This window comes from Crotalus tigris, unplaced genomic scaffold (assembly GCF_016545835.1).
Source record: "Crotalus tigris isolate CLP2741 ecotype Arizona unplaced genomic scaffold, ASM1654583v1 scf7180000017940.1788314, whole genome shotgun sequence".
NCBI classification, from domain to species: Eukaryota; Metazoa; Chordata; class Lepidosauria; order Squamata; family Viperidae; genus Crotalus; species Crotalus tigris.
This window is the reverse complement of record NW_024096732.1, coordinates 1,552,961-1,577,532: the sequence shown is the minus strand read 5'-3', so window position 1 is coordinate 1,577,532 and position 24,572 is coordinate 1,552,961. Positions and strand designations below refer to the sequence as shown.

Below are 24,572 nucleotides of genomic sequence, written 5' to 3'. Positions count from 1 at the left end.
AAAGAACAAAAATATTTTTATTTGCTTTGAGAAATACATCTCTCTCTCTCTCTCTCTCTCTCTCTCTCCCTCCCTCCCTCCCTCCCTCCCTCTCTGTAATCTAGTTGGCTGAGAAGTGTTCACTTAATACACACACACACACACCTTTTCTTTCACACACCTCCCCTGCTTGCAGCCACAAGCCACAATCCATCTCTGACTTTCCCACCAGCTGGGAATCCAGCCACGGTTCCCCCCCCCCCCAAGCCTTGGAGAAGGATCTCCCCAAGGATGCCTCTCAGCCTGGCTGTCTTCACCCAGCACAGCCAACCCAGAGCAAGCCCGGCAGACGCCTTCACACACCACGCTGGCTCATTCCACTCGGTCCGCGTTCACACGCGCTAAGGCGGCGGCGACTGGCAGGCGGGGGGGGGGAGCATTTCACACGTGGGGTCAGCCTAGCCCAACCCAACCCAGCGGAGGCAGCCTGGCGAGTCCCTGGTTTCGTGCGCCTCGCAAACCCAGAGACAGGAGGGGGAAACCCGCGTCCAGGTGCAGGCTTGCGTGGACGTCGCGGCGGCGAATGCCAGCCTGCGTGTTTTTTTAAAAGCGGCGCGACCCTCTCCGTCCCCGAGGCCCCCTCCCCACCTGCAGGCGAGCGAGGAAGAGGGTGGCAGCCGGCTTGCAAGACAGCTGCTAAGCCAGGGGACGGAGCCTTCAGAGCTCAGCGGATTCAGCCTCTCCCCCCCGGTTGGAGCAAACGGCACCCCCCAGGATACCCCCCTTCTCTCCCCATTGAGGAACTCTTGGCCTCCCTGACTCTCGCCACCTGCTTTTGGGGGACCCCTCGGAGCCGGGCAGAGGGAGATCTCCTTGCTGGAGCGTTGCCTTCTCTCGCCACCCCGAAACCCCCTTTCTTTTCCAACCAAAGATGGTCAACGAACGCTGGAAAAATGTGGGGAGATCGGCGCAGCTGGAGGACGGACCTCAGGAGAAATCTCAGGTAGGCATCGTCCGGATTTCTCGCGGAGGTGGGGGAGGACAGAGCGATTTAAGGATGGAAGGAAGGAAGGAAGGAAGGAGGGAGGGAGGGAGGGAGGGAGGGAGGGAAGGAAGGAAGGAAGGAAGGAAGGAAGGAAGGAAGGAAGGAAGGAAGGAAGGAAGGAAGGAAGGAAGAAGGGCGCCAAGCCACCAGGGCGCAGAGACGGAGTTGGTGCAGGGAAGCGCCCCATCTCCAAAGGGGATCCCGAGACATTTTTCAACACCTGGATTAGTTGCCCTTCAGCCGGCCATCTGAATGTGTGGGGCTGTCTGTTTGGGGTGGGGGGAATCCATCCTGCTGGAGAGATGTTAAACGGGGGGGTCCGCTTTGCCACGACCAGCCTTCTCGGTCTGGAGACGGAAAGCCGAAGAGGCGACCTGACAGGACAGGCTGGGACCTCGGGGATCCTTTCCAACGAGGAAGGAGAGAGCCCTCCTCGACCCCTGACCCCCACCCCCAAAACTTTTCAGCCTCCTGCTATGGGGGGGGGGCGGTGGGCGATTAAAAATAAAACCCCCAAACTAGCCAGGCGTTCGGCGCTCTTGAGGTTCTTGGTTAGCTCAGCCTTTTGCAGTCCATTGGAGCAGAGGAAGAGCTGGGGATTTGCGGCGGGGGGACGGGGGGAGGGCAGCAGCGGAGGGCAGAGTTGCACAGCCCCCCCCACACACATACACACCAGCATTGTGGAAACAGGTGTCCGTTTGCAAAAGGAAGGCTGCAGAAAGCAGAGGAAGGGATTGCGTTAGAGAGCCAGTTTGCCAAAAAGCAGGCAACGGTGAGTTCTAGTACTGCCTTAGCCGTGAAAGGCAGCTTGGGTGACTTTGGGTCAATCCCCAGGAGAGGGTGAGGTCTAGTCCCTCCTTAGGTCTGAAAGCCAGCTGGGTGACTTTCTGCCAACCACTAGGTGCCGGTGAGTTCTAGTCCTGCCTTTGGCATCAAACCCAGCTTGGGTAACTCTGGGCCAATCATCAGGAGGCTGGGAGTTCTAGTCTTGCCTCAGACTTGAAAGCTGGCTGAGTGGCTTTGAGTCAGTCCCTCTCTCTCATCTCAACCCACCTCACAGGGCTGTGGTTGTGGGGAAAGTAGGAGGAGGAAGGTGTGTGGGATACGTTTGTCCCCTTGCGCTACTTGTAAAAATAGTAAAAGGCAGGGTACAAAATAAATAGAAGCCATCCCGTGCCCTCTCCGATTCCTTTCCCGTCCCTTGGGAAGGGGCCTGGGGTGGCATGCGCCCAGTCTCTGGATGACTTTTTTGCCCTCCCTTTCCTCCCCACTCCCCAAGGGACCAGCTGGGAACCGGTGTGGCTGACGGTTGGCAAATGTGCCTTGAATTATTTAGTTTATTTGTTTATAGACAGAATGTCATCTCGGATTTTTCCTCTCTCTGGCTCAGGAAGAAGAAGGGGAAAAAAGGGAAGCCAGAACCCAAATGGCAGCTAGCTCAAGTCCCTCTCGTTTGCTCCGTCTTCCCCCACATCTGTTTGGAAAGCATAACTATCTTTTATTTTTTATTAATTTGTATCCTTGTTTTATTATTAATAACGCGTGGCAAGTGTATCTAATAGTCCTTCCTCCTACTTTCTCCATAACAACCCTGTGAGGTGGGCTGGGAGAGAGAGAGGGGGGGAGGAACTGGCCCAAAGCCAACCAGCTGGCTTTCATGGCTAGGCAGGACTAGAACTCACCGTCTCCTGGTGATTGGCCCAAAGTCACCCAACAGGCTTTTGTGCCTAAGGCAAGACTAGAACTTCTCATTGCCTGGTGATTGGCCCAGGATCACCCAGCCAGCTTTCATGCCTAAGGCAGGACTAGAACTCACCATCTCCTAGCTATCATTTCACTAACCGAACTTGGAGACTATAATCCAAATAAGCTGCTAAGCCCAGCAGCATCTTCACAATCTGAATGGGGAATCGGTGATGCCCAGTTTATTTGTCCCTCCAGCAGGTCTAGAACTCACTGTTTCCTAGTGATTGGCACAAAGTCATGCAGCCAGCTTTCATGGCTAGGGCGGGACTAGAACTCCCCGTCTCCCGCTTTCTAGCCTGGTGCCTAGAAACTGGCACCTTTGGAAGAATAAGGTCTCCCTCTAGATTGTCTGCATGGAACCCAACTGCCTGCTACTTTTAAGTCAGACAGGTCTCTTGGAGAATCCTTAAAGGGCTAGCGTCATTCCTTGCCTTTTGCTTCACCTCTGGGTCTATGCCCTGGCACAGGTGCGCAGTGGCCCTTTTGCAGAAACAGCAGCTATCAAGATATTTCTGCTTTTGACTCTGCTTCTTTGCAAGAAAGCATCCCTAACCCTCTCACCGAGGTGTGTGTCTCTGCACAGTTGCTAATTAGCAGATAATGTAATGGTCAGGCAGCCTACAGAAATGAGGAAGAGGGACGGGCACTGGCGTGCCTAACGCATACATGTCCGGATTTTGTGTCACACAGTCAAAGCTGCACACATGCACACCCGTCCACCAGCAAAGAGCAGGTTCTTAGTTAAGATCTCGCCTGCATTCCCTTGTAAAAATCAGGACAATAAATCCAACCTTAGAAATGCAAACATGTGCCAACTGGTGACAGGTGGCGCTGAAATAAAATATAGACATCCAGAAGGCCAGGCTCAGTTGGCAAAGAACCTTTTAAAAATGGGTCTACATCCTTTGCACACTGCTATTTCTATCGTCGTCTTAATGGGTGTGAGAAGCCAATCCACACCGTAATCACAGGTGTAGAAAAGGTTTTGTGCAATTCAATTTTAAAAAAAAATAGCGTGGACATTTTGGGCATGTTTTGACATTTATATGAATGAGAGACTCTACCTGCATGGTTAGAATTAAACCAGCTAACTTGTTTTGCTGCCTTAGTGTATTGTGCAAACTCAGGGTTGAGTTTAGGGTGCAATCAATTCCAGAAAATGGGATAATTTCTGGAAGGCATAGATACACTCCAGGTCAGATAGTCCTCTACTCACAATGGTAAATTTAGTGCTCGAAGTTACAACGGCACTGAAAAAAGTGACTTATGACCATTTTTATACTTCCGACCGTTGCAGCCTCCCTGTGGTCACGTGATCAAAATTCGTAACTGGTAACTGGTTCATATTTATGACGGTTGCAGTGTCCCTGGGTCACGTGATCCTCTGTTGTGACCTTCTGACAAGCAGAATCAATGTGGAAGTCAGATTCACTTAACAACCGGGTTCCTAACTTAACAAGTGCGGCGATTCGCAAGACAGGCCATCAAATGGGGCAAAATTCACTTCCACTTTGCAACGGAAATGGTGGCCGTTAAGCCTAGGGCTGCCTGTATGTAAGAGCTTCTCTATGTACAGAGGGTGGGAAAATGGAAAGTGCAATGACTTGATTACTCTATGTCTGCAAAATATGTGATAGGGCCACTGAATTGGGAAAGTCTTATTTTGCAGAGCTTTTTTGAATGTCTGTGGAGAGAGTCTTCAGAGTGCAGGATTTTGAGTATGAAACTTCTGCTTTTCTTGAGTGGCAAGGAGTTGTGACCTCTTGCCTTGAGGTCAAAAGGCAAAAGCCATTTCAGACTTCATCTACCTCTTCCCAATGCAAATGGGCACCATGTCCTTGGATATACTTCCACATACACACCCCATAACTCTAGAAAGCTTGGGCACCAAGGGAAAGTAGATGGCATGAGGGTGGCCTACCTTCAAGGCAAGGAGCTGGAAAGGTGGGAAAAGAAGTTCAGATGAGGGGGGCTTGGCCTTCACCAGAAGTTCCCTTAGATAGCCAGTTGAAGCTGCAGAAGAACACCAGTCTAGTGCAGAAGTCCTTCTCAAGTCATCAGAGATGAATCCAAGAACTGGGAAGGCTTTATTCATTTCCACAGGACATGTGTAGCACTTCCTGAAGAAGCTGAGGCGAGGTCATCCTGAGGGCTTGGCAGTCCTGCAAGACAATGAATGAGAAGTTGACTCTTCTTTCCAAGGAGAACTTTGGAGAAATCCTTTTGAGGGGAAGTGAGGTTCCCTGTGTGACAAGGTGGTGGAGATGGTGGCCCTATTTTTCATGCCATTATTGTCCCTCAAGTTTCTCTTGAGTAGAAGATCTCAAGAAGGAACCATTCCCAATGAGAACGTCTATTCTGGTGCTTCTGTCCATCCCAAGAGGCAGAAGCTGTCCTTTAGAGGATGGAGAACTTCTTCTTCCCTTGAAGAAAATCTTCATCCACTTTCTCTGCCCACAAATTGGGTGGAGATTTTCCAAGTTTTTCTTGGTGCCAAGTTCTTATAATTATTGAGATGATAACTGACTATTTCACCTGGGGTATCAAATGATCTGAACCCTATCAGAATGAGAATAAGGGAGTCTGATCAGACAGAAAGATTGGACACAGACTATCAGAAATTTTACTATTTAAAATGTGTTTTCCTCCAAGGAGTTGAGCTAACAGATGTGCTTCCTCATTCCACATACTCCAGGCATACAGTTATAGCCTCATAACCTGATGAACATTAGGTTAACATTATGCTTCTCCAGAGATCCAGCCAGATTTTTCTGTATCCTATCTGGAAATGATAGATCTCTTAGTGAACATTGAAGCTAATCTACTTCTCTCTTTAACAAAAAAAACGTGGATTTCTTGAAGACTATTAAGACAGGAGTCTAAAATTACTCAACGGCAGCACCAAGCAAGCAAACAGAGCTTGCAAATTGGTTACCTAGTAAACGTCATTTATTAAGTTATTCCATCTAATTATTGCTAATATTGGGGGAAGGAGAAAAATCTTCTAGAATGAAGTGCTAATTTTAATCATCTTGGGGAAGGAATTTTTTTTTTCTGCAGCCGTGGAAATGATGCTATTTTTCTTGTGGCAAAGCACAGGAGAAAAGAAGGAGGAGGAGGAAAATAAGTGAGGGGTCTGGTGGTCTCCACTGTCCAAGACAGCTCCCTGGAGATTTAACACCTTATTTTTGAAATCAGTGCTGTGCGGGAAAAAATACCATTTTTTCCCCTACTGTTTTAACAAGCTTTTATTGGTTCCCCTGAAAGGAGAAGCCATTTTAGTTATGAGGTGCTCGTCTCGTCCTTCCACATCAACTTAAAACCTTTCATTTAGCAGCCATTAAAAGTTATATGGGCACCCAGAAAGTATCTTATGACCGTTTGTCACACTTACGACATCCCCAGGGTCATGTGATGTTGCAACATGCCCAGGGTCATGTGATCAAAATTTGGACACTTGGCAACTGACTCCTATTTATGACGGTCGCAGTGTGCCGGGGTCACCTGATCAACTTTTGGGGCCCTCTGACAAGCAAAGTCAATGAGGAAGACAGATTCACTTCACAAGTTTCACAACTGCAGTGATTCACGTAACAACCGTGGCAAGGGAGGTCATAAAATGGGGCAAAATTCCCTTAGCAACTATCTTGCACACCAACAGAAATGTTAGGCTGAATCTGTGGTCGTTTGTCAAGAACTGCCTGTATTCAGTTCTAAACGAGGATGTCACCATCCCATAGGACTTTTTCAGATGTGAGTGGGATAGGAGCAGTGTAAAGTCTAAGCCCACCAGTAACCTCTTCTTTTGGACTGGGTGGTCATAATGAGACAAGGTAACCATTTGTCTGAAATGGGATAGGGTTTCCTGCCTGAGCAGGGGGTTGGACTAGAAGACCTCCAAGGTCCCTTCCAACTCTGTTGTTCTATTCTATTCTACTCTACTCTACTCTACTCTACGCTACGCTACACTATGCTACGCTACGCTATGCTATTCTATATCCCAATATCTATTCTATTCTAGATCCAATATCTATTCTATTCTATTCTATTCTATTCTATTCTATTCTATTCTATTCTATTCTATTCTATTCTATTCTAGTTAGTCTAGTCTAGTCTAAATCCAATATCTATTCTATTCTAGATCAATATCTATTCTATGCTATGCTATGCTATGCTATATTCAATATCTATTCTAATATCCAGACAGTTTCAGTGGGTTAAAATAAATATTTAAGCTAGTGCTAAGTCTACAATGGACAGCACCATGGACAGCAGCGAACGTTCCCAAGAGAATTCTCTATAGGTCGTCCTCAATTTACAACCACAATTGAGTCCAAAATTGTTGCTAAGCAAGACATCATCAGTCACGTTTTCGGTGCTGTTGTAATTGCAAATGGTCAATAAACAAATGGTTACAAGCTGAGGACTATTTGTATTTTTACAAAGCATCCATCGGTGCTGCCGCCTCATCTTTGTAAAATTTTAATTAGGCAGAAGCTGTGGGTTCAAGGCACATAGTGACCTTGGAAGACGAGGTAGAACATGCGATGCTCAGGCTTGGAAATTATTTCCTCTCAAAAAAAAAAAAAAAAAAACCTGTTTCTTCCATATTATTTACAAATATTTTCATAGCACCCTTTGATTATATTCCCAGCCTGGTTTATTCAAAGAAGAAAACAATTAAAATGTAAATACCAATGAGAGAGAGGGAGAGAAGATAACGAGGAGAGGGAAGAGCAGAGAACAAAAAAACAAATCAGCTTCAAGACACACAAAATTATGAAAATTTCGAGACAGGGCACAGGCCAAAAACTGCATATAAATAACGGGGAAATTAAAATAAGTGTCTTACACGGTGACTGAATGATTTTTAAAGCAACAATCCTGCAGCCTCCGAGGATACCAAAGGGGGGGGGACCCACAAGGGAGGGAGGGAAGTTTAAGAGAGAGAAAATAGGAAAGACTGAAAGAGAAACATTATGAAAAGAAAAGAAGGAAGAATTAAGAGAGATGAAATATGGACATTGAAAGAGAAACATTATGTGAAGGAAGAAAGGGAAGGAGGGAGAAAAGGAAGGAGGGAGGGAGAAAGGGAGGAAAGGAGGAAGAGAGGAAGGAAGGAAGAGAGGGAGGGAGGGAGGGAGGGAGGGAGGGAGGGAGGAAGGAAAGAAGAACAAGTTTTGGAAATCACTAAGGCAATGTAAAATGGTGTTGTCAGTCTGTTACACAATCCATCAGTGTTACTCCTAACAGTGACTTACAATACTATAATTAAATATCTCACTAACTGCTCATTTAGACCGTCACAATCTCTTGCCCCCTCACTCTGCTTAACAGCAGAGTCCAAGACCCAACTGTTCCGAGAGGCCAAAGTTCCTCAAAGGGCTATTTCTACTTGCACAAAGGTGAGCCAGGGCCCTCCGTCCCCAAGAGAGAGAGAGTTATTGGTACATTCCACATGGATGCTCCCATTCCACATTTATTTCCGCTGGAGTTAAAGCGCTATTGATTTTGATGGAGTTGACTTTTGGGCAAACCTTCTCAGAATTGCTTCGCGTCTACTGATCAAAGATCATCATAAAACAGAATTTCTCGAGTTTGGGAAATTGCTTTTTGTTCAAACAACCATCTGGGTCCAATAATGGACGGAAAGCCATGGGGGCCGGGGGTGGCAGCCGCTCTGCTACTCTCTTGAGCCTTTGAGGAAGGGGACCCGTGAGTATATTGATAAATTCGGGGATAGATTCAAATCTGAAAGCCGAGGAACAGAAGGACAAGCAGACAAAATCCCGGACAGACAGCGCTGAAAGTGAGCGACGTGTGTTTAGCATCCAGTAAAGAAGATTAGAGACGGGGAGAAAGCTATTCAAATATTGAATGGGATAAGAACTTGCTAATAAGGTCAAAATGCTTAAAAGATTTACCTCTCTTCATCCCAAGAAGCTTATAACACTGATGCAGCCCAAACATTGGGAAAACAAACTCAGTTTGTTTGATCCTCTTCTGAAAATGCTGGCTAAGAAGTCTGGGATTCTGTGGTTCGTGGCTGCCACTATAGGCACTCCTTGACTCCCTAGACACCAAGACTATGTTCTCTACTCTACCCCTTCAGGTGCCCAGAGGTGATTTTTAAGTTTCCTTAGGCAAATCAGTTAGGTTCTTCACAAAAACAGCTCAACAAAGGCTGCTGAAGAAGGAGTCAGAAGTCCTGTTTGGGACAATTGCTTTGTGAGTTGCTGGTTTGCAGGACAGCTCTGCGGAACATAGAATCATTGATTGTATTCGTAAGTTGAGGACCAGCCATATAGTTTCCTTAAACTTGCCTATTTAGCATGATGCATGATTTCATAAGTTGGTACTTTAAGTCTGCTTAGAATTTCATCCTGCTTCTTGGTTCCTGTCTCTTGACTTTGAACTGTTTGGGCTCATGTCCTGATTCCAGATTTCATCCTCCTCCCATCTTTGGCACCATGGTTGACTTCACATTGCTACTTCTGGCTTTTGACCTTTGACTCTTGAGTCTTGGTTTCTGATTCCAACCCCCAGCTGATTGTAGACTTTTCATTCCCAGTTCAGCTTTTAATATCTTGTGTTGTTCCTGACTTCCAGTTTCTGCCTAGCGCTGCAATTTTTCTTAATGTCAACCTTGAAGTTGACATATTTTGCAATGAATGAAAGCCCAGTTCACCACCAAATGAAAAGAACCAACTCAATCTTCCTTCCTCCTTCCTTCCTTCCTTCCTTCCTCCTTCCTTCCTTCCTTTCTTCCTTCCTTCTCTCATTCCCATCTTCTTCCTTTTGTACTTCCTTCCTCCCTCCTTCCTTCCTTCCTTACTTTATTCCCATCTCCTTCCCTCCTTCCTTCCTTCGCTTCCTTCCTTCCTTCCTTCATCTATCTATCTATCTATCTATCTATCTATCTATCTATCTATCTATCTATCTATCTATCATCTATCTATCTATCTATCGCTGCCCATCTCAACCAATGACTCTGGGCAATTCACAACTCAGATTGTGATCGTCCTCCCTAAATCCACATGATCAGATGTTACTAGTACAGGTGGTCCTTGACTTATGACTAGATGCTTAGCACTGGGTAAAGTACCTGAACAAGGGGACTTATGACCCAAATCTGAAGTTCCGACTGTTGGCCATACCCCCTCGTGGTCACATAACCGCACTTTGGGGACTTGGCAACACGGCCACATTTACAGCCTTTGCAGCATTCTGTGTTCACATGATCACATTTTACAATAGTTTTGCTCCAGACTGGCAGTTTGTTCCCTTTTCAACAAAACCACATCCACAGTGAACCACTGGTTTCCTTAATAACAACAGCACTCATTTTACAACTGCCATGTTTGCTTAACTACTGCAAAAAATGTCAGTCACACAACTGACCCATTTTACAAGCATGATGAGTTTTAACTGCAATAGGTAGGTTCCATTACAGTCATAACTGGAGAACTGACTGTAAACCACAAGGTGTCACCAGCAAAGAAAGGGCTGCGTTCACACAATACACCTAATTTCCTTCTCCAATTAACCCGGGCGTTGTGCTTTTTAAAAGTGGCCTTTGCCTAATGCACACAGCTATTGCATTTGTATTGGTCTGAATTGTAAACCAATGAATTACAAGTCGAGGTTTCGGGCATATCAGTATTGCAATGCAAATGAAGGGATATTCAGATGTAAATTGGGAAATTTAAAAAAAAAAGCCACCATAGTTGCATCAAAAAAGGAAACTAATATCTCCTTGATTGATCTGAAAAAGTAAAACAAAATTGGCTCAGGTAACCAATCTAGAATGAAGGAGAAATTTCCTGACAGTGCGAACAGTTAAGTAGTGGAACTATTTCTGCTTTGTTCAGACATTGCTTCATGAATGTCTTTTGTTACCTTTTATTCTGGATGTCTTCAATACGGATAGTTCTTGACATGCAGCTATGATTGCCATCCTTGTTAAGTGAATCCCTGAAATTGTTAAATTAGTCACAGGGTTGTTAAATGAATCTGTCTTCCCCATTGACTTCGAATGTCAGAGGATTACAAAAATTGATCAGGTGACCCTGGGACACTGTGACCATCATAAATAGGAGTCAGTTGCCAAGTCTGAATTTTGATCATGTGGTCACAGGGATGCTGCAATGGTTGTAAGTGTGAAAAATTGTCCTAAGTCAGTGCTGTTGTAACTTTGAAGGGTCACTAAATGAACTGTTGTAAGGCAAAGACTATCTGTACTACACAGCATCTCCCCCTTCCTCTTGATCCATTCACTCTTCCTTCCTAGCTTTGCCTTGCATTCCTTCCTCGTTCAGTCATGCATTAACCCAACCCAACCCAACTCAACTCAACCCAACTCAACTCAACCCAACCCAACTCAACCCAACCCAACTCAACCCAACTCAACCCAACTCAACTCAACCCAACCCAACCCAACTCAACCCAACCCAACTCAAAACTCTTATTGCTTTGTACCTCTGACTCATTTTTATACTTGATCCTCATTCTGACCCAATCTCCTTTTTTGTCCACACACGTACCTCAAGTCTCTCTCCCCCACCTCAAAATTCAACTGATTTTTTGTTCTTCCTCACCTAGGCAACAAATATAACCAGCACCGTTTCCAAAACTAAACCTCAAATGGTCCACATTTCTGCGTTGTTCCATTTCTGTTCACCCAGCCCCTATTTGCAAGAGAGAGGATGGCTTTCAACCATCGCTATCTTAATCTTGATGTAATTTGCACTTAACCGTTCTTCTTGGCAAGCTATCCCATAATCTCCTCATAAACATCTCAGCCCCGCTTGTGTTCTGATAAAGAACATAAGCAAGTCATCAGCCGCTAGTAACTTGGACACAGTTTGCACCTCGACAGCTGGCAGGCAGGCGGGGAAAATAGACTGCCATATCAGTCCTAATTGCTGATCGTTTACGTCCAAATGACAGCAAAATGGCTTTCGAGATCCCAGGCCTGCTCCCCACCCAAGCTAATTTTAATCTTCCCTGTGATGCAATGCTTCCTGATCACGAATAAATAATTGGATTTTTTTCCTTTTGCATTCCATAGCTTCATTTATAGACCAGGCCTGCAGCTGGCACAAAGCAAAGAGCTCTCTTTAATTGGGGTTTAGTATTACAGAAGCCAAGGCTTCATGTCGGGTTTGAAACAAGCCATGATTGATCGCAAATCGTAGAACATAGAATAATAGAGTTGGAATAATAGAGTTGGAGGTCTTCTAGTCCAACCTCCTGCTCACGCAGGGCACCCCATACCATTTCAGACAAATGGCTGTCTAGTCTCTTCTTAAAAGCCTCCAGTGTTGGAGTACCTACAACCTCTGGAGGCAAGGAGTTCCACTGGTTGATTGTTCTCACTGTTAGGAAATTTCTCCTCAGTTCTAGGTAGCCTCTCTCCTTGATTACTATCTTTTCCTCCACTCCATAAGCCACCCTCCTTCCTAGCACTGATGGTGTCCCCTAGTTGGGTCATGAAACGCCTGCAAGAGAACCACCCAGTTCAGAGAGCAACGAGGCCTCCCTCACTTAGCTCATTTCAGATGCATTGCTGATGTCAGCCTTAGACACACAACCCAACCTACGTCTTGTTTTTCCCGCTTCTGGTTCTTCCACCTCCTGGAAGAGACGATCAGAAGATAATTGGTTTAACTTCAGAGACGTCTCAGTTATCAGTCTTGGCATCTTTGGTCGGGTGGAGTGCACAAATCGCAAAAAACAAAACAAAACAAAAAAAACCCACAACACAGTGCATCGGCCCCTTGGTGGGTTTTCATGAGGGTCCTTTAATTTAGCTTTGGCCCTTCAGTTTAAGGGTCTGGGCGGCTCTGACCTGTCCTTTTCTGTGGCAGACTTCCCTTATCAAGGACATAACTTCGGGGACAGTGGGAGCCCTTGGCTTCCCCTCCCTCCCTCTCTCCCTCCCTCCCCTCTTTTCCTTTCCTAAGGAGCTTATTGCTGAAGTCATCTTAATGCAAATGGTTGCGGGGGTGGAAAAGAGGGGAAGGCTGGAAGGAAGACATCAATCGAAGCAGATTTGCATGGAGGCACCACGATGGAAGGAGGGGGAAAGGCCCATAATTTTAATTTTTTTTTTTGCAGAACTAGCCAAGAGGGGAAGGATTTGCCCCGTTTTTCCCAGAGAGAAACCATTCTTTAGTTGCAACTTGGCAAGACACAGCTCCTCTTCTAGGCCGTGGTCCCTTCTGACAGCTGCACTGAAAATTAGAAAACATCCCAGCCTCTCCAGAGCATATACAACGAAAAATGAACAGCCACACGGAAGGAAGAAGCTGAACGATAGAAAACAGAGGGAAGGGACAGGGCGGTCCTGATTTGAGACACCCCAAATTGCAGAGAACTCAAGGAGAAGCGACTACGTTCAGAGCGCTAGCCGAAGGTGTTAAAAACAGAGCAGAACAGAATAACTGAGTTGGAAGGGACCTTGGAGGTCTTCTAGTCCAACCCCCCGTTCAAACAGTTTACCCTATACCATTTCTCGAGAAATTTCTCCTTAGTTCCAGGTTGCTTCTCTCCTTGATTCGTTTCCATCCATTGGTTCTTGACTTGCTTTCTGGTGCTTTGGAAAACAAGTTGACCCCCTCATCTTTGTGGCAGCCCCTCAAATATTGGAAGACTTCTATTATGTCCCCCCCCATTCCTTCTTTTCCTTAACCAATTCCTGCAACCGTTCTTCGTATGTTTTAGACTCCAGACCCATAATCCTTGCTCTTTTCTGCACTCTTTCTAGAGTCTCCACGTCTTTTTTACACTGCAGCGAGCAAAAGTGGATGAGCATTCTAAGTGTGGTCTCACCAAAGCTTTATAAAGAGGTACTAACACTCCACATGATCTTGGTTCTGTCCCTCTGTTAATGCGACCTGGGCTTGCGTTGGCTTTTTTGGCTGCTGCCACACACTGCTGCAAAGCATTTTATATTCAGATGTTTGGTCTTCAGAGAGAAGGGGGGGAAAAAACCCATTGTTCCTTTGCATTGGCTGTGATTGCTTCTTTCACATCAAATCCAAAAGCCCACTCATGACTTCTTGGCAGTATGCATCATAAAGAAAGAAGCCATTATCTATTGGAAAGAAGAATGGCCAGCTCGTTCTGCTGAATTCGGCACAGCCACCCCAATTCCCTCTGATCATTAATGCTGAACAGAAGGAATGTTATCGTCTCTTTAAAGTCATCCTGAACTGAGAATGGAGGGGAGGGGTGTAGAATTGGGTCTGTCCCTTTCGGAAAAGCAGAGCAAGCTTGCCTCCACCTCCGAATAACACTAGCGTTGTTCTGACGGAAATACCAGACACTTTGATTGCCAGGAAACTTCCAAGGCATCGCAATTAACACTTCATCCTCAAAGAAAAAGCTTCATTGGTTGAGTTGTGCTGTACAGAAGCTGGAAAACCAGGCCACAATATAAGTGCACAACTACTATACAAAAGGACATCTCCTGTTTAAAAGACCCAACCGATGACCTTGACATGAAACCATTCAAGATAGACTTTGTTCATTTAGTAACCAATCACACTTGCAACAGCACTGAAAAAAGTGATTTGCAGCCGTTTTTCAGACTTACGACCATTGCAGCATTCCCCCGTGGTCAGGTGATCAAAATTCGGACACTTGGCAACTGACTCAGAGTTATGATGGTTGCAGAGTCCAAGGGCCATGTGATCCCCTTTTGCAGCCTTGCTCATCCTCACAAGAAATTATGGAAGTTGTGATAGCACAATGCCCAAAGTTTCAATCTGTGGGGAGAGTGGAGGTTGATTGATCATTGTTTCTCCAGACGGACTACGAGTCCATCGGTTGTGGTGCTTTCAACTATGACCAGCAGTTTCCCAGCTTCGTAAGAAGTTGTAAATCAAGTGCATTTACTATCCTGCTGGGTTGCAGAACCATCCATCACTCTTCCATCTTCCTTCAGAGTTGCTAGGGTCACCAGCATTGATGGTGTTACCTGGTTGGGTAATAAAATGTCTGCAAGAAAATAACCAAGTTCAGAGAACATCAAGGACCTCACAATCCTCCACCTCCTCCTCCTCTCCATAAACCCTTCTAGTAGTGATGGTGTTACATGGTTGGGTAATAAAATGTCTGCAAGAAAACAACCAAGCTCCGAGAGCATCAAAGACCCCACAATCCTCCTCCTCTTCTTCCTCCTCCTCCTCCTCCTCATCCCCCAGTTCCTCTTTGCAAACCCCACTCCCTTCTAGTACTGATGGTGTTATCTAGTTGGATAATCAAACGTCTGCAAGCTCAAAAAGGATGGAGGACCCCAGAAACTACCTCTGTTAGGAAAGGCAGCTGTGCATAATAGAACAGGAGCCAGCTAGAGGAATTTATTCATTTCCTTATCCGTTTATTGATTCATTTATTAGATTTATACCACCACCCAATGTGCTGAACAATTCTAGGTGTTTTTCAATTTGGGGAAACATAAAAGCAAGGAATTAAATGTAGAATAAAAGGGAATACAATGCCGTAAACATTCAGAATGGAGAGAGAGAGAGAGAGAGAGAGAGAGAGAGAGAGAGAGAGAGAGAGAGAGATGAAAGAAAAAGAGAGGACAGAGGACAGAGAGAAAGAGAAAGGGAGAAACAGAGAGAGAGAGAGAGAGAGAGAGAGAGAGAGACAAAGAGAGAGACAGAGACAGAGACAGAGATGAGAGAGAGAGACAGAGAGAGAGAGAACAATTGCTAACAAATAACCAAAATAAGAATTAGAACATAATTAATTGGAGATAATCCAGACATAACAAAATCAAGATCTTTTAATCTACCGAGGACACAGCTCCAAATACACACCCCAAATATAGACCTAGTTTTTTTCCCATTTGCACAGTGTGAATGACAAATGGACATTCAAACACAAATGGTATAGGAGCTCCTGCTTGAGCAGTGGGTTATATTAGAGTACTTACAAGATGGCTTGGTGACTTTGGCCAATCACCAGGAGGTGGTGAGTTCTAGTCGTGCCTTAGGGCCATCTGGGTGACTTTGAGCCAGTCACCCCTCCCCCTGTCTTGGGAACCACGAATGGAGCTGGAGTCAACCATGTGTTGCTGCTGCTGTGGTATGGGATGGAATTTTAGAGGGTCTCATGTGCATTTGTACTACTTGTAATCCACTGGGAATCACCTGTTAGAGTTTTATAATGAGTCATATACATTTGTTTAATGGATAAACACAGGGATTCAGTCCAGTTCTGTTGAGCTTTTTGAGGTCATGCAAGATTGAACCTAGAACCTAGAACCACAGGACTAGAAGGACTGGATTGGGTTTCTCCATGGGACATCATGGTGGGCTTCAGAAATGACCTCTCCACCTCTCCACCTTCTGTCTGATCCTAGAGGGTGAACTGTAGCTACATCCTCTGCACCGTCCTCCTCTCCGTGGTGATCCTCTTAGCTGTCACCGTTACCGCCGCCATCCTCTTCATGAACCACTACCACACCCCGGTCACCGAATCCCCGCCCATCATCACCACCAATCCAGACGACGCCAACGCTTTGGTCACCATTGAGAAAGCTGACACTTCCCGCATCAACATCTTCATTGACCCGAACTGTCCGAGCCAAGCCAACAGCTTCGTCCGCTTGGAGAGCCTGCAAACGTCCCTCCTGCGAGTCGTGACGGACCACGAGGCTGAGACCAAGTCCTCCACGGGGCAGGATCGGGCCTTGCTGGTGGGCCTCTCGGACGAGGTCTCCAAGCTGCTCTCTCACACCACCCAGCTCCGGACGGACTGTGAGAATTTGAAGAAGGGCCATGGCGCCCTCGGGCAGGAGCTGAGCGCCCTCCAGAACGAGCAAGGGCGCCTCATACAGGTGAGTCCAAGATGCAACATGCTCAGAGGTGAGACTTGCTTGAAGGGCTCGAACCAAGAACAGCAGCTTCAAACCATCTTTAAACAGTCTTGGTCAGAGCCCTGGATATTTGGAAGAGGTTCCCATTTTATGGCAATTTTTCCAGACAAGATTAAAGACCCGACGCAATTTAAAGTGCTAATTAATCTTTTGCCAAGTCGTGTGATTTTCAAGGGCAATATTCAATTCTGAATTGCAGATATTTTTTTTTTTAAATGAAATGCAAAGTGCCTACTTTAGCTTCTTGCAATTGTAAGCTGGCCTTTTCGAGAGCACAACTGTGGTGTGTACATAATGGGGTATGTTTCCTTTTTTTAATTTTGTGAAGCCGTTTGCAAATCTGGCTAAGGCTGACTCTCAGGTGGCCTTGCATGCAAATCTGCAAAGCTACATCAACTGGTTATTACAGAATTCCAGAATCTTACCTCACTCGGTCTTCTTTTCACTGGAAATTGGGTAATTTTTGAAAACAGCAGGCGCAGGACCCAACAGGGCAGCTGAGATTGTTCCTTTTTTGATATATAACCAAGCTTTCTTTACCACAACAATTTCCTTTCTCCTTAACTGTGTTGCAGCATTTTTTTTAGAAGCAGGATGCAAAGTCTAGGAGAGAAAGATAAAAGAAGCACAGCCAGCCCTCAGCCTCAACAGCTTTTCAAAAATGCAAAATTGTGGCTGAGGAAATTGGGTGGGGGATGTCTTCCAATTTCTCTCAGAAGCGGGATAAGTTCTCCAACTGATTTTTCAAGAATGGAAAACCGAGTTAGGCTGTTGTGGGTAGGATGCTCACATCCATGGAAATTTTATAGCTACATGAAAATCACTTGCTGTTACCTTCTCTGATGTTTCTTCGAATGAGGGTTTCCCAGTGGTCTCCTTTCCAATTGATAAGCAGGCTGGATCCTACTTAGCTCTGAGCCTCACAACAGGAAGTGAATGGCTTGTTTTGTGGCTAAGAAAATTCCGCAGACAGAATTCTACCAAGCCACCAAAAATTGAAATGGAAGGAGATGGATATAAAACTTTTTTCCCCCCACATCAGGTAGTCTTTGATTTATGACCAGGCATTTAATGACAAAAAAAAATGGGGCAAAATGGGGCAAAACACATTTAACAATTGCCTCGCTTAGCAACAGAAATTGTGGGCTCAGCTGTGGTTGTAAGTCATGGGGAAACAATTAAACTAAACTAAACTAAACTAAACCCCAAAAGGAAATGAAAACCACAGTAAAATTGTGCCACGTGAAGTTTGAGGATTCTGTGATTTGCAAAAATTTGGGAAGTTTTCTCTGAGACCTAGTGTGACAGAAGGGGAAATAATTAACTGCGAGATTGGAAAGTCATTGTGGGCCCTGTATTGGTTTTTAATTAAAAATAACTGTCCATAAAAGAAAAATTAATATAGATTTGTCAGGGTTCCACGTGTTCCTTTATAGATGGACCTCCTCTTTCCTTCCCAAGCTATTTTTGACAGCTGAGGGGGAGAAAAGGGGGTTATAAGCCCTGATCCCAAAGAACAGGAGACAGGATAAATTAAATGCTGGCTTGTATTTTTAGTCCACATTAATTATTATTTAACAGTCTCCCTCTATGCTTTATCTATTCCACTCTTTCTCCGGGGAGATGCAGTATGCTTATTTTTGCCCCATTTTTTAAATGTCTGTGGAGATTCCCTGTCATCCAGGTCAGGGTTATCCCAAAGATGCTTTTTCAAGAGGCAACTGCACTTTTTTTGCTTTTTCTTGGTCACTAAATGAACTGTTGTAAGTTGAGGACTTCCTGTACTTAATAACAGCCAACATTCTTCAGATTTTACCTGTTTCTGGGACATCTAGAACTTAAACCTGAGACTCCTTTTTTTGGTACAAACATAAGCCGATGCTTGGACTTAAATGTTACAGCAATCCTGAATATTCAATCATAGATTTCACGTACGTTGCTCAAATACATTTTGGGAAATTTTCATTGGCCCCTGAAAGACAAAGAAAACAATATATTTTTTTCCCTAATTTGCAAATTTGGACATTTCGTGCTTGTTTGGAGTTTTGCTTTGTGCACTGATGTCGATTTTCAATCAAATCTTAGAAGGCTGAAATATTCCCCAGCAACTTTCTGACTGTTGCTCTTTTAAAGCCGTTTATGCTTCTGAGCAGAAATCAAAATAATTTATCTTTTGCAAAAAAGAGACCATAGTCTCTGGCAGGGCTCATATACTTCTGGCAAGCATGATTCACCAAAATTGTGATAAATACCTGCCTGCTGTATTTGACAATCGAGAGCATCTTTGCTTCCTAGCCGGCAGGGGTCTGGAATCAAAAATATTGCTTACACCGGCTGGTGAACTATAAAAACCACCCGCCTTCAAAATCAAAAGTTTAATGCAAAGGTCAGATCAATACATTGACCGAATTAAGACATTGATGGAAATGACCCCTAGTTTTTCAATTGTGGGGTGCAGCCTGTAGAAGAAACTAGCAATTTTCTGAGTGAAGGGGTCACGTTTGAGCTTTCAAATAAACTGGGAGGGGGGAATCATTATTTATTATATTTGGATTTATGCTTTTTTACGCAGCTGCTTTCCGAAAGCCAGACCCACATCGCGCGGCTGGTGAACTCCGTCAGCGACATTCTGGACACGCTGCAAAAGGAGCGCAGCCTCGCCCGGCCACGGATGAAGGCGGACCTCCAGCGGATCCCGTCTCGGGGCCCACGGCCCAAAGGATGTCCGAACGGTGGGTCATCTCGCCCCTTCTCCTTCTTGAGCAAGCAGCACAGGGGGTCCTTGAGTTATGGGCCACAACTGAGCCCAACATCTCCATCGGTAACCAGACCGTTGCTCAGAAACAAAATCAAAAACCTTCCACCTTCCTGGCATAGGTCCACGGTTAGCCAGGAGGACCGAAATACATGTTTTTGTGGTTTGGCAAAGCTGAGGGGGAAATCTCTTTCCCTGTCCTCCATCAAGTCTGAGCTCTCAACCATTTGACCCACCAACGGAGCCTTCAAAGTTCCTCCAGGGTCTGGAAACCAGGGGAAGAAAAGGCAATTTAGCCATAAACAATTAGAACTCAGTGAAGCTCTAATTAGGCTATTAATTAACCTTCCTGCTTGCTTCGTTTCCTCCATGCTTCTGACCAAATTATCCTTTTATTCCATATCTTGCTACAGGCTCGAGGCCTCGGGATTGCTTTGACGTCTATGCCGGTGGACAACAAGGGGACGGGGTCTTCTCCATCTTCCCCACTCACTACCCGGAGGGGTTCCAGGTTTATTGTGACATGACCACAGATGGTGGAGGATGGACAGTAAGGGGGGGGGGTCATTGTTTCTTTGGGAGGGTCTCTTCTCCCCCCCCCGAGTCGAAACCCCTTGACCTTCCCTCAAGGTGGAAACCAAACAGGGGACAAGCAAAGGAGGAGAAGGCTGGGTGGGACCTTAGAAGGGAATCAGGCAGGCGGGGGGGGGTGTTCTTTTTTGAGGGAGGGGCAAGGAAATTTGGTCTTTGTGTTGTCTTGGACAGCAAGCAAAGGGAGGGGTGGGTTGCAATGAGCTGGGAGGCAGAATTTGAAGATGTAAAGGATGTAAAAAATGGGCTTTTTTTTTTTCCTATGAACCTATTGCTCTTTGATTCTCGCAAATCTCTTGTTCTTCAGGATGGGTAAATGGCACGTTTATGAGAACTTTCTTTCTTTCCCTCCTCTAACTTCCTTCCTCCTTTCCCATTTTCTTTCTTTCTTCTCCTCTTTTTTGGGGTTTTTCCCTTCCTCCATCCTGCTCTCTCTCTCTCTCTCTCTCTCTCTCTCTCTCTCTCTCTCTCTCTCTCTCCCTTCTTTCCTCCATTCATTTCTTTCTTTCTTTCTTTTTTCTTCTGCTTTCCTCCCTTCCTTTTCTCTTTTTCTCTTTCTTTTTCTGTCTTCTTCCATCTCATTTCCTTCCCTCCCTCCCTTCCTCCTTCCTTCCTTCCCACTCTTTTCTCTCCTTCCTTCCTTCTTTCCTTCCTTCCTTCCTCCCTCCCTCCTTCCCTTCGCTTCCCTTCCTTCTGGCAGACATTCAATCTTCTGGCACACTTGGGAGAATTAAATCTCCTTTTTTACCCTCTCCCCAAAGTCTATCATAATGTTAAAAAAGAAATGGTAATTGCTACCATGACCACATTTGATTATATTGGGGGAGGGGGGAGTTCCTAAAAAAAAAAAAAAAAAACAACGCAAGCATAAAGCGAAACTCCATTGGCTTCATCATGCGGGTGTAAAATAAACTAATTTCCAGAGAACAGCAGATGGGAAATAAATCTATACAAGTGTAAATGTGAAAGATTGCAATAATGTCAACTTTATTATTAATAGATGTGGCTGCATGGGCCATTTGCAGTATAGAAAAGTAGTTGTTTGATATGCCAGTAGAGTTAGATGCTCTGTGGGTGCAGTTGAATTGATACACTACAATCAACATAATGAGTCTGGGTTTGTTTTAGCTTAGAATGTTAAGTGCTTAATAAAGAACAGTTTAAATCTCTGTTTTGCAAACCTGGCGACTTTAGGATCTGCGGACTTCAACTCCCAGAATTCCCATGCTGGCTGAGGAATTCTGGCAGCTGGTCCTCACATTCTAAACTCACCAAGTTTGATAAACCCTTGCGTAAATGCGATCTCAGCCCCAGAGTTTGCTGCTCACCTCAGTTTGTCTCCCTTGTTGAGCTCACTTTGAACGGGACAAATATGTGCATTAAATCGTGGTTTTCTTCAGCTCCCTACTTACATACACGTTACTGAATTTTAAAACTAGGGATGCAAGGATTAGAAATTCAGAGAAATAGCCTCTGTCTGCCAAACACAATTATCTTTTGGGGGATGCTCCAGACACAGCAATTCAAAGCCCTTCATAGAGCAATAAACTCCAGGGTTTGGGTGTATGCAGGGAGTCCCCGAATTACAACAGTTCATTTAGTGACCTTCGAAGTGACAACGGCACTGAAAAAGTGACATAGGGGAGTTTTTCAGACTTATGACCGTTGTAACCTCCTCGTGGTCACGTGGCCAAAATCCAGACACTTAGCGGCTGACTCCTATTTATGACGGTCGCAGTGTCCCTTTTGGCAACCTTCTGACAAGCAAAGTCAATGGGGAAGCCAGATTGACTTAACAACTGTGTTGTTAACCAACCACCATCATTATTCAGTGAACATCCAACTCTTCTTAAACATCTTATTTTATTTTAAATGGCAAGACTGAGCCTTCCAAAGCATTAATTCAGTAATACATAAATAAATAAATCTGCAGGCTGATATAGGGAAGTAGCTGTGCCGTCTAACTGTCTTAATTTATAATGGGCAGAGATAAACAGAAGCAGAGGCTGTGGACGGAAGATAATCTGCCTAAATTAAAAGCCGGACTTCGCTGAAGAAGACTTACTTTGAAATGGTCTTGGCAGAAAGCAAAAGCGGCCCCCACCGAGTAGCACAATTGCAATGAAGAAGACAAATCTTCCATTGCCCTCGGAGACTCTTGCGGTGCTTAAAGCGCAGCCACGGCGGCTGAGGGAAAAAAGAAAACAAAATCAAAATCAGTTTCTTATGCCCTGTTGGGCTGTCTGGATTTAAGACTGGATGAAGGGGTGGGATGTTAATTGATGTCTCTTTGGTTACATCCAATCCATCAACCTTTTGACTTGCTGGATTCTGATGTCCCTATTTTATTTTTTCCTGGAAAGAAATCTCACCCTAATGTTGTTGTTGGGAATTTGAGGATCATAGAAACCACCTTCCTTCCTTCCTTCCTTCCTTCCTTCCTTCCTTCCTTCCTTCCTTCCTTCCTTCCTTCCTTCCTTCCTTCCTTCCCTCCCTCCCTCCCTCCCTCCCTCCCTCCCTCCCTCCCTCCCTCCTTCCTTCCTTCCTTCCTTCCTTCCTTCCTTCCTTCCTTCCTTCCTTCCTCATTGTGCTTTTCAAAGGGAAGCTGAAATGTTAGGAGCAGTTAAGGCTATTTTTGGCAAATAACTCCTCCTTGTTAATCTTGCCTAAATCTGGGAGTTAACGGACTGTTGTAAGTCGAGGACTACCTGTACTTATTCTTTGGGATCCCCCATGAATTTTCCACCTGTTTCTTTAAATAAATCCGCATAAAGAAAGAAAGAAGTCACCGATGTTTATAGGTGTAAATTACTGGCTTTCCAGTTCTTTCACCTCCATTTTTTTTTAACAAAAAAGTGTCATTAGAAGGTAGTTTAAAACACACCTACCTGCCTCTAGATACCTTCCCATGTCACTTCGTTAAAATTCCCCCATTTCTCTCCCTCCCCCCAACAATTACAGTTAAATGAAAATTGGGTTGTGCGAAGGGAGGAATTGATTTTAAAAACTCATGACCTTTTTCCTCGGCAACATCCCAGCCCCGTCCTAATTTGTTAATTAATCTTTTCTGACAAGTTTGTGGTTGGCACGAACAGGCCTTTGTGCGGCTTTTGGAAAAGGGAAAAGTTTTCGGAGCTGCCACCCACCCACCCACCCTTGGGAGCAGCTCAGTATTATAAAGAAAGCTGGAATAAATTAAATGATGGATGTATCGATAATTTATGCATGCAACCGAACAAATCTTGCCGTTTTTTCTACTGGCTCTCATTTTGACTTGCCTTGCAAAGTTTCTTTCAAGGAGGGAGAGAACTTCGCTTAAAATTGTTCTAGTTTTTGAAGTTCTTTAGACATCGGTGTTGTCTGAACTGGGGAATAATCAGAAACACAGAACTTAGAAGGGGATCCTTGGTGATCTCTGAGCTTACTTGTTTTCTTGCAGACATTTCATTACCCAAACTAGGTAACGTCATCAATGCTGGTGATGATGTTATCTAGTTTCGGTAATGAAACATCTGCATGAAAACCACCAAGCTCAGAAAGCACCAAGGAGCCCTCATTTCAACCCTGAGCTACAAATATTTTCCCTTATTGGTACACGGAGCATAGAACAGTAGAGTTGGAAGGGACCTTGGAGGTCTTCTAGACCAACCTTCTGTTTGAGGATTCCAGACAAATGTCTGCCCAATCTCTTCTTGAGAACCTCCATTGATGGAGCATCCACAACTTCTGGAGACAAGTTTAATTGTTGTGCCAGGAAATTTCTCCCTATTTCTAGGTGGGATTTCTTTTTGATAAGCTTCCATCTGTTCCTTCTATCATCTCCCTCCATCTCTCCATCCATCCATCTTCCAGCTGTACTTCTTGACAAGCGCCGTGGAAATCAGGAGAGTTCAAATGAGTATAAGGACTTATTGCAAGCTTAAGCTCTCTAGAAGAATCTGACCAACTAGCGGTCAAGGGAAATGAGCAGGAGATAAGAAGGCATTCGAAATGGGCTGAAGTTAGATCTCTTGCGGGTGTGCCGGGACCCGTGACTTATGACGTATTTGATTCCTCCTTCGGGCTCAGCCTGGTCATCTCCTACACTGCCTTCAGGTGCTTTGGAGAATAGGCTGACCCCCTTCTTCTTTGTGGCAGTCCTTCAAATATTGGAAGACTGTTACTATGTCACCCCTAGTCCTTCTCTTCATTAGAATAGACATACTCCTCATCAATCGCCAAGGGAGACTCCCTGTGACTTTATTATTTTTTTCCTTTCTTGGTGGGGAACTTATACACAAAAAGGAGCTCCCCCCAGCTCTGTTCCAGCCCCTTCTTCATCTCTTGATTGCAACTATTGGTCAAGAACACAAACCCCATCAGGACAATTTGTCTGAAGACCGAATCTTAGCTTGCTAGTCAAAAGCAGACGGGGAAGTATGGAACCTCGTTCATTTCATTTCCCCTGCAGCCGTGGTTATTTTTTTTCAATCAACACGTTAGCTACGTGGTGCAGCCACCAAAGCCTCTGGGTGCAGATTCGCAGCAGATTGTCAAATTAAATCGTTTACACCCTTTGCTTGACA

General features: G+C 45.0%; 1 protein-coding gene across 1 annotated transcript in view; it reads left to right on the top strand.

Annotated features, from left to right (window-relative positions):
• Positions 1–494: 494 nt before the first annotated feature.
• The window catches only part of FIBCD1 (fibrinogen C domain containing 1), a 36,895-nt gene continuing 12,817 nt past the window's right edge, over positions 495–24,572 (top strand). The window contains exons 1-4 of the mRNA XM_039345167.1: positions 495–982; positions 16,146–16,622; positions 19,234–19,393; positions 19,830–19,966. Coding sequence (XP_039201101.1) covers positions 911–982; positions 16,146–16,622; positions 19,234–19,393; positions 19,830–19,966 — 846 coding nt within the window. The 5' untranslated portion in view covers positions 495–910. The remainder of the gene's footprint in view (positions 983–16,145; positions 16,623–19,233; positions 19,394–19,829; positions 19,967–24,572) is intronic.